This window comes from Chaetura pelagica, unplaced genomic scaffold (genome assembly GCF_000747805.2).
Source record: "Chaetura pelagica isolate M959 unplaced genomic scaffold, ChaPel_1.0 scaffold79, whole genome shotgun sequence".
Taxonomy (NCBI): domain Eukaryota; kingdom Metazoa; phylum Chordata; class Aves; order Apodiformes; family Apodidae; genus Chaetura; species Chaetura pelagica.
Window position 1 is genome coordinate 6311610 of NW_009969339.1, and position 13602 is coordinate 6325211.

Below are 13602 nucleotides of genomic sequence, written 5' to 3' on the forward strand. Positions count from 1 at the left end.
GGGACGCAGCCGAACAAAGCTTGCAGGCAGCCAGGTGAGCACAGCCCCTGCTCAGCTCTGCCCCGGCACTGATCCCCTTACAGAGGCAGGAGAAGCTCCCGCAGACCAAGGAACTGCTCGGTGACTGTGTGCAAGCTCCTACCAGCCCTGGCTGAGACACCAGGATTTGGCTTCAGCCTGCAGAGGCGCAAGGTGAAGCGCTGCCCTTGCAGCTCAGGCCTTCACCCACATGCTGCTCCCTGCAGCAGGAGGTGCACTTGTCCCATCCTACCTGTGGGACACGGCTGAGGCTGAAGCAGCCAGCAGTGCTCAGAGATCTGCTGAAAAGCCTGGGGGTAAAATTAGCTTCCCAGCCAGGAGCACATTTACACATCTATCCTCTCCCCTTCACTATCCCATTCGTTCTCTCCACAACAAAGGGAAGTAAAAATCAGCAGGCAATCCCTCATCTGCAGAGCAACAAGCAGGCTCCCATGTGCTGGCTTCCTGCATGGAGCGAGGAATCACAAACCCCTTGGGCAGGAAGGGGTTTGAAGAAATCACCAAGGCCCCCTTTGCCACTCAGGGCCAGGTATGCAATAGAAGATGGACTGACAGACACAGCCTGGAACAGCCCCTGCTGCTCCTCAGCAGACAGTGCTAAGCTGAGGTTTTCTAGCTCTGCCCTCAGCCTAACAGGCTGACACTTAAGGACCTGCAGTGCTCAAGTGCTACCACTAACCCTCTTTAAAAAAATAAGAGAGAGAATGAACAATGATTCAGCCCTCAAAGCTGTGGTTTGGGACTATTATATATGTGTACACAGCAACCACTGTAGCACTACCATGCATAAATCCTGGCTCAGTTTGTGTGGGGAGTAAACAATCCAACCAGCCAGGCCGGTCAACAAACACGGATGGAGATAAGGTGTGGAGGAAGAAGGGGACAGAAGGTGAAAGATACAGAACAGCTCTGCTCACCTGTCTCAGAAACCGGTTATTTACAAGGTCAACAACGAGGACCTAAGAATGAGAGAGCAAGAATAAAAAGGGGAAATAATTATTTCCATCATCAGAGTTTATCTTAACCTGTAACTGCTCTGGAAGAAATGCTTTGGCTGTGCCCCTGTTCCTCTTACCCACCACTGCAGCTGGAGCAGGCACCCAGTGTGAGCCAAGAGCTGACCCTTGTTGCAGTTTTCTAACCATCTTGCCACAGAATAGCCTGGACAGCAGGAAGCAGTTCTCCAAGCCAGGCCCACTGTTCCCCACCACCGTGTCTGCGTCAGAGCTCTGTCTTTCCCCCCTGTGCACTGCACTGCTGTCCCCTGGGTGGGCAGCGAGGGAAATGCCTCCTCAATCACATTCAGCCTTGCTGCCTTCACACTTGGGCACCCTGAACCTGGTTCTTAATTATTGCTTCATTAGGCACCTATGTTAGAGGGACAGCTATCCTGGCCAATTAGTAGCAATCATACTCCAAGCCTGGGGGATTTTGTGCTTAGTCCCTGGACAGCACTATGCAGAAGCTTGAGCAACATCATCTCGTACCCACAGCAGCCCCAGGGTGGGACATCCCAGCCCCCCACCTTCCCAAGCTGCAAACCAGGAAGCAGGCAGCTCTCTGCCTCCCCAGGGGACATCCGCTCCTCCCTCACCCCCCGCCTGCAGGAGCCAGAGGATGAGACCCTCAGCTCCTCCATCTGCCAAGGCAGATTCTCAAGCACAGCCTTCCTGGGACAGATGACAACTGGGCCCACTAGAAGCAACCAAGATCATGGACACGGAGGGGATGCAGGGCTCACCTCCTCCACTGGGAGCTCCTTCAGGCGGGGCAGGGAGCTGGAGAGCAGGCCGATGAGGAAGGGGGTGGGCGAGCACACAATGTCGATCATGGAAGGTGGCAGCACAGGGATGTAGGTGTGCTGCCAGGTGAAGGGGTACAGGAGGGCCACCGTGGCATGGCAGCACTTGGAGAGAGTGCTGGAAGATGAAACACAACCAAGGGCAATGGCTGGTCAGTCAGGAGGCAAGTGGTGCTTCCTAGAAATCACGGCGCTCTCAGTCATTCCCCAATTGATCTCTGTAATTACTAGGCGCTTTCCCTATTTCTGACCCAATTTTCAGGCGTAGGAGCAATGATTGGAGACAGGAGCCCAGGTTACAAGAGACTATCCTGGCACATGTGCATGGAACAAGAGATGGGTCCCACTGAATCCAGGAGCTGGTCCTGCCAGTGCCCCAGTGGAAATACCACAGACATAAGGTCTTTCATGCCACTGCCTCTCATTAGATAACTGAGTTAATTCTCTCACAGCGTGCCTCTGTGGCTGTTCCCATGGGAAAGCCACAGCTCTGAATGCACAGGGGCTACATTGTCCAGCAAAGACAGGACACAACTGTGGGGTGCAGAGCACGGTTCCACTACTATAGCAGCTCTCTGCTGGGCTGCATGGTGGGCCACTTACCTGCTGGTCATCCTCCTGGCCTTGTCAGTGCAGCTGGATGTGGAGTTTGGAGCCCCTGGCAAAGCCCCAGGCACAACCTACAGCCACAAGGTCCCAAGGTCTTCCTGTAGGTCATTCCAGCCGTGATCCACCCCTGCCCTTTGCCTTGCTACCTGTGCAGCATGCACACTTAGCCTTTGGGTAACCCTTAGCAGGAGCAGTCACATGCCAACAGTGTGCTTTTCTATAGGTCTCAATCGTACCTGTAGGTCCTCGCAGCCACGCCAGAGCATGGGGGAAGGAGGAAGGCAGTGGTCTCCAGCCAGAGGCTATCCAGGCACCCTGCTGCCTGTGGAGCTTGCCAAGGCTACTCAGAACCATGGGAGAGTGAAATCCCTGGAGATGAGCACACAGACAGCCTCTATGGGATGCTGCCCACAGCTCACAGGACTGCAGATTTCCTTCTTCCTCCTTCAACTGTCATCAGCAGCTTGGCTATAAGTGCCTTTGCTGACAACTTCCAAGAAGGTCCATCCAGAAACCCCATCAACTCTCTGGCAGGAGACAGGCAGGGGCTGCATTCTAACAGAGCAGAACTTGCTGCAGGGCACCAGTTACTCATCCATTCTGGATCTGGAAGCATTTGTATGCATCAAGAAAAGGGGAAGGCTTGCCATTATAAACCCGTATATAACATAATTTTGTTTTACTAGCATTCAGGTCTCGACAGACTGGAGGAGGGAAAGGAGGCTGGTGCAGCCAGAGGAGTCACGTCGCCAGGGAAGGGTGCCCAGCTGGCTCCTGTTAAACTCCACAGGGGAATTTACACTCAGCAACCTGCATCTGGCAGTTTATTGATGACTCGAGAGGGGTAAGGCCTGAGGGGTGTGGACTCCAGCTCACTCTGAAAAGCAAAGCCTGCTTTCTTCCCCCACCCCCGGCTCCAGCTAAGAATGGTGGGTTGGAATCCCTGTGCTGCAACCACTAACCCATGCAGAGCAGAGTGTGGTGGCTGGGCTGCAGCTGGCTGGCTTTCACCAGACCAGTTCACTTCAGCAGAACAGAACTGTGGTTTGCTGGGATATCAGCGTGACCATAGGAATAAATCAAACAGAAACCATGGTTAAACACATGATGCTTTTTGAAGATAAGTAAAGCCCAGGGGAGAGGCTGGAATCTGCTTAACCTGAGAATTTTATCTAGGACTGCAACAGGTAGGGAACAGGTGCTTGGGAGGGACAACTGGGATGTACATGCTGAGAAAGTCTTTTCACAAGACAGGACCAGCTTCCTCTCCCTGCGCTCTCAGAAGCTTGTCTTTTCTCTATAAAAACAGAGGAAAACCCTTCAATAGGTGTGTCAGAGACTAGTGGCTTTAAGCCTTTACTTGGGAAAAAACCCTCAGTTGCATATTCTTCTTTTTCAGGAATGTTTAATTGGAGGCCCAGTGTTAAACCTCGACAAGGAAGGTCTTATGAGTATCCCCCTTCCTCCTCCACATCACTCCTGCTGGCTGTCCCTCTGTTGCTGTGTCTGCCCCTATCAGCAAGCCCATGCCTTGCTGTGTCTACCACACAGGCAAGGCAGAGAACAAATCTGAGAGAAACAAAATGAAAATAATGAGAAAACACGGAGCTAGTAAGAAACAGGATCATTTAACAAAAAACCAAACCAAAACAACACCAAAAAACCAAAATACACCCAGAAAAACTGCAAGAAGAGTATCAGAGATTATTTCTCTTGTATCTTCCATACAAGCCAATCTTGAAAGGAACTGCAACAAAAGTGAATGTGCCATCTCAGAAGTGCACTCCAAGTTAATGAGTTCCTTCTAAAACTGTCTCCTTTGAGGCAGTGTTACTTGTACATCCATACATTTCAGGCTGTGTTAGCAGATGCAAAAGTAGGGGCTTCTGTTCCCCTGCATTACCGCAGAGCATATTTTCCACTCCTTAATTTCTGACTGATAATAGGTCCAGTAACAACAACAGCATCATTATGGTGAAAGCTGAAAGAGCTTCTCCTTTCATCATCTGTGTGCAGCACTGAGGCATTGCTCTTAGACCACCACCACTGGACTTCCCCTTCTTTGAAGAGAGGTTGAAGATGGAACTATTAGAAGTTCCACCTTTGTGACAAATCCACAATCTTGAAGGCACATCCAACTTTCCTGCCTAAAGGTAGGAATGGCCTTTATAGACAGTACTTGAAAACCAAGGGAAAGGATCTACACGATTCCAGGTAGCTCCAAAGAGGGAACAGTGAGCAGCTGAAGTACATGGTTATTTATGGATTGGTGAGATACTGCAACGTGCTGTATCTTGCTATATTTATGGTGGCTTGTTCTTCCCTCAGCCCTGCTCTCGAGTCCCAGCGAGCACACATGGTACGTGAGAGATTAAGTGGGAGGAAAGATGGCTGAGGGCCAGTTAGCGGAAGTTGCAGACAGAGCTGTGAAAGTCTGAAATTGTATGCACCATACAGTGGGAAGCAAAAAAGAAAGCTTCCCATTCCACCTTTCCATCTGTGAATGCCTCATCAGCCCCAGGATAAATCCTAGTGATTCTGCTCTGAAGTATTTTACATTGTGGAAGACATTTCCAGGGAACAATACTGATAGGGTTGAGGTCTGTGAGCCTCCTTTGAAGGCAGAGCAGTTCAGAGATGGACACAGAGGAGGTAACACTGAGATGCCTCTTCCATATGGGATTCAGTCAGACTTTCTCTGCAGATGAGTCTCAGGCAGCTACAGCAGAACCTGGTCCTCTGGAATTACTCCAGCCTAAGCTCCCTCCTCTTGAATGCAGCACTGCAACAAGCAATAAGGGACTGCTGATTCACATCACAGCTGCTGAGCTTAGCAAAATAATCCACTATGATAAATTCCTCTTATGCCATCTGTGTGACCGTGTGCTCTTCAGGCAGTAGTGATGGGAAAGTGCCCAAACTACACCTCAGCTGTAACACAGCAGGTACCCCTCTGTGTGGAAGGTGAATATGGCCACTGAAGCTCTGGGGACTGCTCAAGCTGCACGCCTCTTCCTGTGAGATGTCCACAGAATCAACCAGAGTTGTTGTGCACGACACAAGCAGAACAGTTTAATGTACTCTTAAAGCACAATTTATTTCAGTGTCTCTCAGACCTTGGAGGGCTCTTATAGCAAACAGGCAGCCAATGCCTTTGGGTAGTTACAGCCAGTGTCTCTGCTGAAACCCTGATATCCCAGGACGTAAGTGCCGCAACTACGACAGCTGCTGCCACTGGAATAATACTGACCCAGGGTGCTGTGATTTGCTTGGTGCACTCTGGATGCCACCAGGAATGAAGAGGTCTACCCAATGTAATTGCAGTGTGTTCTGAGGAGTGCCATGCATCACCACCAGGCCACACAAGTTCAATGCCAGTTGTTCAAATGGGACACAGATACCACTTTTTAAGGCTTTTGGTTTCAACAGCTGTTAAAATCCTGCAAGTCTTTAAGGTACACTTTCAAGATCCCAAGCACGTTTTCATTCAGCCTCCTGTAGGGAGCATGGCTGAGCAGCATATCTGATGTCACCTGCACAGGAGCTTGCAGGAAAGACTGAGATATTGCTAGTACAGAGGCTGAAAAGCACTGATGTACACAAAGAGCTGTGTCAGATCCCTCCCTGAAGGGCTGATTTGGATAGACTGACACACAGATGTCTGGCTGAGCACTCCCTTGGCCAGAACAACGATTTTGCAGCAATTGGTGACATTCATGTGCCCCAACAGCAGGCTTTCTCACCACACAGCATCCTGTGCAAAAAACCAATCACACCTAGGCAGCTGCTGCTTTGTGGTAGTCACCTTGAACAGAGGCAGCCAATACAGAATCTGCACAAAACAGCTGCAATTACTTAGAAACTCTAGTTCTTTTCCTGGCAAAACTTGCTCCAAGACTAGCTTGACATGCCCTAAAAAAGACACCCTGACAACTTGCAGCAGCTTCTAAGGAAGAATACTGGCTGCTCAGACTGGTTGTTTTACTCCCAGACTTCAGACTGGTTTTCCACACTATTGAATCAACCAGCATTTTGGAGTTTACTGCCAGGAAATCCTTTGCTCCCAGCATGAAACAAACTGCTGAAAATACACTGGCATTGGACAACTTAACATGGTTTGATTACACACTTTCTTCTTCTTTTCTTTTTTATAAGCTGGGCTACAGTAGGATTCCTTTTACTAACACCTTCGGATTTCTGACACTGCGTCACATCTGGATTAACTTATGATGGATCACAGATCTGGTTTACAACATTTAACAGGCACAGGAGGTTCCAGGTTTTGTCCTGTGACTTTGCACAGCATTGTTGCAAATCCCACCAGGACGATGCCAGGTTCCAGCAGCTGCAGGGACCATCACTGCCTCCCACCGATCTGACAGATTAGTGCGGGTGAAGGAGCAAAGTGTTAAGGTGCTCTGAAGAAGCAAGGCTGTTGTCTGACATCCAAACCTCATCCTTGGGTTTCTTTTTTCTCCCTAACCACAATACAAAAAGGAGAAATCTGGGAGGCTGAGATTTGCAGAGATCAGACTATTTTTGTAGCACATGGAAAAGGCTTATTTTTGATGATTAATAACCTTTTCTGGCGATGACCACATTTAAAGTGTCTCCTCTAATTCTTTCAGATCTGCCTTTGATAACAATGCCCACTTTGTGTTGTTGACACAGCTGTGGTTTCTGGCAGGGACAGAGACAATTGCTCAAGTTGGTCAGTTCCACAACAGGCTTTTAAGGTGATTTGGAAAAAGGGTGCCTTGATTTTAAGCCCGTATTAAGTTTTCCTGATTTAAAAAGCCCTCTGACTCTAACACACCTCCCCCACAGGCCAGTAAAAACTGCCCAGCTCTAGGCACCTTGTAAAATCAGGCCACTTTTATCTGGAAGAGGCCTTCTAAAACACTGGTCTCCAGTGCCTCAAACTGCGTGCCAGGGAGCATCACTTGGAAACAAAAGCAGTTCTGGTGTTGCAATGTTTACAGTGCAGGAGTGAACAAAAGCCAGAGAAGACTACACAGATCAACATAGTTTTAACAAAATCATTTTCCTGGGTTGTAAGGCAATGTATACTCCAGTTTCCATAGCAACTGAGAGGAAAAAACCAAACACCCCAAAACTAACAAACCAAATTCTTTCCTTTTCCACTGCCAAGCTTTGGATTGACCAGTCTTTAAAAAACACTAAATGTTCATTCTAAAGATGGAAAAGACAAAGTATTTCACTTGCTGTACACTTGTTAGATGCATTTTTTTGGCTCAGCCTGAAAACATTTCACAGTTCACACAGTATTTGGCAGGAGACCTTTCAGCTTACTTTTCCCACAGACTGATTTTACAGTAATTAAAAAATGTAAATAATTTGAATACACCAGTTTCCCTGTCACTCATACCCAGACACACCTTTACACACATGTACAGATATTTATTGATAGTACCCACATGAAGAACTTCAAAGATGAATGACAAATGTAATTTATTAGGCAACTTCCACCATGTCACCTGCATTCTCCCTATTAATCCATCTCAGTTGGATTACTTCTAGCATTCCTAACATCTGAGTGGTTTCCAACAGCTGCTTTTTTCCTTTTTTTTTTTTTTTTTTTAATTCTCTTGAACTATTGCCAAAAAGTGTTTCTTTTCTTTAATCGGAAATAGGCATTTTTACCCTTGAAGTAAATACTACTTAATATTCATTGAGTTCCATGTGTTCCTGTCTCAGGAAAAGTATCTTTTGGACAAAAGATCCTGTATCCACACCACAGCTTTCCAATAACAAGTAGAAGACACTGCTTACCTTCTGAAAGGCTCACCAACCCAGTGCCCTCAGGTCACTGGACTAGATTAAAATACAATAGTTTACTTAATTTTGAGGGTTATTTTCTTTGTTTTCTGTCTTTCAAGCCTTTAAAGTCCTTTGGGGCAACTTTCAAGTTTTTTCTTCACAAAAATGAGAGCCAGCGAAACTTTCTATTTTGTTACAGGAAAAGAAAAAGACTCTCCTGAAACTGCTCAGAGCAAGGTCTTCTCAAAATCATTAAATATTTAAAGTCTTGTAGAGAGCTGGCAAATCTGTGTAACTTACTTGAATCTGAGCCATGTGGCCTAACAGACCCTGGGTCTTTAAAACATGACAATAACTTTTTTCACACAAGGAAGTTGTTCATGGACTTGCTGATGTTAAAGGTCTTTTCTCCCCAGATAATTCTATGATTCTGTGATTTAGAGATTCTAGCAACTATGATTCTCTAGCTCTCCTCCCATTTTCTTTTACAGGCCTAGGCAGCTGGACTCATTCCTAAGGACCCTGGATATATTGACAAAAGATACATGGGATAAAAAACCCACTAAAATCCATGGAAGTGCTTTGAATTAGAGATATTCTGTATCACACACCATGCTCAAAAAACATGGTAGTGTGTTGTCATATACAGATGTGATAGGGAGAGATCAGGTAAAGAGAAATTTATCTGAAGTGACACCTTAAAAAAAAAAAAAAGAGTAAGAGTAAAAAGGTTCCCTACTATTTATTCTCACAACCCAGCCCTCATGCAGAGATTACAATGTCATCTGTGTCCTTAAGAGATTTTCTGAAAATGTAAAATTTGTCCTACAGTGGAGGAAAAAAACCTTTGAAAACAAAACCTGTCACTATAAGTTATTACACAATTCATATATCCTACGCAGAAATAGAGTGTTTGGATGAATTATCTTCTTTTCAATGCAAATCTGAATGGTCTGCATGAAATGTGTGGCTTAAGTATCCAGAATAACATATATCATAGCATCACAGAATGTCTTGGTTTGGAAGGGACCTCTAAAGGTCACCTAGTCCAACCCCCCTACAATAAACAGGGACATCTCCAACTAGACCATATTGCTCAGAGCCCCATCAAACCTGACCTTGAATGTCTCCAGAGATGGGGCCTCCACCACCTCTCCAGGCAACCTGTTCCAGTGACCCACCACCCTCGTCTTAAAGAACCATTTCCTAATGTCCAACCTAAATCCACTCTTTTCTAGCTTAACACCATTACCCCTTCTCCTGTCATTAAATGTCCCAGTGAACAGGTCTTCCCCAGCCCTCTCATAGGCCCCTTTCAGGTATTGGAAGGTCACTATAAGCTTGTCTTCACAGGAGAGGTGCTCCAGCCCTCTGGTCATTTTCATTGCCCTCCTCTGGACACGCAACACATCTTTCTTGTGTTGGGGGCTCCAGAGCTGGATGAAGCACTTCAGGTGAGGTCTCACCAGTGCAGAGTAGAGGGGCAGAATTACCTCATGGGCCCTGCTGGCCACACTTCTATTGATGTGCCCAGGATGTGCTTGGCTTTCTGGGCTGCAACTACACACTGGTGATTTGTGTCCTGCTTTTCATCCACTAGTACCCCCAGTTTTTTTTCCACGTATCCATGATGATAAAGAAGCAAATCTTCCTCTCTCTGACCCAAGACAGCTGACAAAACCTGCAAGCAGCCCATTCTGCCTGGATGCTGCAGCTTCCCTCTCTCCAGCCTTCCTATTCCTGTGATGAGACTGCCTGAGCTCTGCCAGCAAAGAGCCCCAGATCCCTGCAGGATGAATTCTTCCCTTAACTGTGCTATAGAAGGGGCCTCTCCATCCTTTTCCCCAGCGCTCAGTCCCAGAGCTGCATCCTGCTGGCTGGAAGTTGTGAGAAGAGACAGCTGAGGGGCACTGTACACTCCTGAAACCTGAGCATGCTCCTAAGTGTCATTACTCATCCAGGCAGCTTTTCTTTCCCCAGCCTTGGCGAACTCTCCTCACTGAATCCTCAAGTGCTTCAAGGGCTGGAGAGCTGCCAGCCAACAGCTGCACAAGATCTTAAAGAAGCCTGGGCCCATTTTCATAATTTAGAAGAGTGAAGAAAAATAACAAAAAAATCCCCCTAAAACCAGAAATTGAGTGGATTCAAAACAATAGAGGGAAGCCCTCTGTCTCATTCCCCCTCAATGCATCCTTTACTTTCATCTCACAAGAAAAATCTCTAAGAACCAATACTAAAATAGAAGCTGAAGATTTAAGATTTTGTGACATCAGGGAACAACACAGGAGGGTCAGTGATCTCTGCCTGAGGCTTGATCCTTGGAACTCCAGCTCAGCTCAGTGGGGAACACTGCAGCATCATGGAGCAAAAGGAGAGGTTTCATTTACTTAGCACCAGGCCTCTGCTCTAAAACCATCTGGAGGAAAGGGAATTTGGTTCTCCTTGGGAACAAGATGCAGCATGCTTCTGGCAACCTGCAGGGTGAAATCACAGCGTATGGCCTGGGAAGTACAGCCCTGTTCACATCAGATAAGAAGGTGGAAAAGAGCAAAAGTGAAAAAGAGCAAGGTAGAGAGATCAGTTGCTGCAGCCTTCTCTGACTTCCTTCCTTGGCAGCATTTTGTTTAAGGAAATGCAAAAGGTACCTGAGCTTGTCTGCAACAAAGATCACCCTCCTTTCCAGAAGCAGGGAGGCGAAGACTCTGCTCAGGTGCCGCACGCTGAGGGACGTGAACAAGGACTCAAAATCAACATGCTCAAGCCTGGAGTCAAGAGGCCGCCGCAGTTCGATGACCTGTTGGAGAGAAAAGGATCAGAGGTCACCTCTCACCATCCACCCATGCTGTGGCAAGCAGGGACAGCTAACAAGCAATACTGACTGCTGGGGAACACCGCACAGCGCTGAGCCCTCAAACTGCCCTTCCTTGTGCTGTCTCCCACAAATCCTTCTTCCAGATGAAACTGAAGACCATCCAGAGTCCACTCCAATGGGCACAGCATGAGACCAACCACAGGTTTTCCCTACTGGTCTGAGGACAGGGAGACTTTTGTTAAGGAGGAAAACTAGTTTGTGTCCAGCTAGGAGTGGTTTCCAGGCTTTCTGGCTTTCAGGGAACAGAATGGCACAGAGCCTCTCAGCTTTGCACTCCGACTTTTACAATTACGATTTATTTATTTTTACAGCAAGAATCTGGATGCCTAACCTACTGACTATAAATTTTTTCTATCAGTTAAAGAAAAGAGCAGCCTTTGGGCATTTTATTTTGTTCTTATCTACTTAAATAATTCCTATCACAGGACCTTAGCACTTCATACTCCTTATCCTACACAGATGCTTATCTACATTGTTCTTGAAAGCTTCCAACACCACATATTTCATAAATCCCACAGGAAAATTATTCAAGTTCTGAACTAACCTTACCAATACCAAGCCTGCAGCTGAAATATGTCCGTGGCAAATTACTTCAACTATTTGTTGTCTTACTCTCAGTATACACACAGAGCAACTGGTCACCTTCCCCTCTGTAGGAAGCCTCTTGTATATTGGAAGGTTATTATCATGTCTTCCTTTGTCCTTTGTTTTCTATATTAAGCAAACAATTTTCTCAAGCTTTGCCTGTATTTTCTAAACCACTTAGTAAGTGGAACTACTTTTCTGAGGCCTTCTCTTTGTGCTTTTTGGAAAATGATACTCTAAATAAATTTCCAACAATGCTGGGAATCAGAAAAAATTGCTTTTATTTATTATTCATCCCTTCACCTTCTTTCACAACACAGGAGTTAGTCTAAATAATACCATAAATAATACCATAATACTTCTGGTCAATTTATGGCCCACTATACCAACTAGATCCTTTTCTGAAGTACTGCTGCTCACTCAGTTACTTCCATGTTCTGTTCTTCTTCCCAGCATTTTGCTCTTGTCCACATTGAATTTCAGACCAAACCTTCAATTTTGCAAGGTCATTTTGAATTTTAATCCCTTATTCTCCAAAGTGCCTGTAGCCCACCCCAATGCTGTCATCTACCCATTGTGTAATGTCGTGTTTATGCCACCAACCAGATAATTCATGACCATTAAGGATCCTAGAAAGAAAATAACCAAAACATTCTCACAGCCTGGCACCACACCATCTGGATTCCGCTCCTCAAGTGCAGATTTTCAACCAGCTATGCACATGCTCTGTAGTAATTTCATTTAGTTTGGACTGTTTTCAGTTTGGTTGAGCAGAATGCCATCATGCAGTGCTATGCTGAGAGCCCTCAGACACAAACTCTATTAACTCATTTTCCTCTCTCTCACATTCAAGGTATGCCATGGCCAAAAGGAAGCATGGCCATGACTATGTTCAGTTTGGCTCCTTCCACTCTCCCTCAGTCCTTCAGTTCTACTCACAAAAGCTCCGCACTCTTAAAGCCCTCCCACTGTTTTCACACCACACTATGGGAAATGCAACAGCTACCCTCACCTCCAGACTCTGAAAGTTCCCTTCTGAAAGGCTGCAAACCTCGTCCTCATGTGGTTTCAGGTATTTTTTGACCAGAACCCTGTGTCCTGTCCCACACAAATAGTGGTTCTGTATTAAGGATGCTCAAGCATGTTCTATGAATCCTGTCTTCAGGAAGTTGGGAGTGGGGCTCCAGTAGACCCCAGGTCATGTCCTGTGCAGCACAAGGCCTGCCAGCCTGTGCCACTTGGCCTCAAGACCAATGTCCTTTTTCATTTTGCCATATTATCATGATTGTGTCCTTACATTAATTTTTAACACAATTTCCCTTTTGCTTCTGAGGTCATTGAAGTTTCCAAGCCATCCCCTCCAGTTCCCATTTTATTCCCTAGCTTCCCCTCACAGTTGGCAGACAATCTGTCCTTGAAGATCCCCAGTGTCACAGTCCCAACTTCCAGTCACCAGTCCTGAACCATTTGCTGGCCTAAGTCTCCCTCTCTCTAGGGTGGTGTCTTTACCTCTGTTCCTGAGCCTGGCAAGAAGTTCTTTACTGTTATTGTCCGGCCCAAAGCTGGAAAAGGTGCCTCCATGACACTCCTCATGAGAGGCTGCACCAAGGCAGGGGAAATGCCCCGTCTCTTCTCAACCTCATCCAAGATCTGAAATAAAAGCATGAAGACAGAAAAACACGATAATTAGGAGGAGGATGCACCAGCTTCTACATTCTCCCCTTAAGCCAGCATCTACATGGAGCCTTGAATCATAAGGAAGAAGGCAAAAGGTGCAATTAAAGATCCTTAATTTCCTTCAGCAAGGAAACCCAGCTCCAGTGAGGTCAATGGAGAGCTTACAATTTAAAACTCCCCCACCGCCCTTGGAGTCAGGACTTCATCTTTCAGTCTCTCAGTGCTTCTGTGCTGC

The 13602-nt window shown here is 46.5% G+C and overlaps 1 protein-coding gene across 1 annotated transcript in view; it reads right to left on the minus strand.

Moving 5' to 3' along the window:
* Positions 1-13602, minus strand: part of DENND2A (DENN/MADD domain containing 2A) — a 37539-nt gene that overhangs the window by 4741 nt on the left and 19196 nt on the right. Inside the window, exons 12-15 of the mRNA XM_010005824.1 lie at positions 13200-13340; positions 10879-11027; positions 1784-1961; positions 960-1001 (exon numbers count right to left, since the gene is read on the minus strand). Of these exons, the coding sequence (XP_010004126.1) occupies positions 960-1001; positions 1784-1961; positions 10879-11027; positions 13200-13340 (510 nt within the window). The remainder of the gene's footprint in view (positions 1-959; positions 1002-1783; positions 1962-10878; positions 11028-13199; positions 13341-13602) is intronic.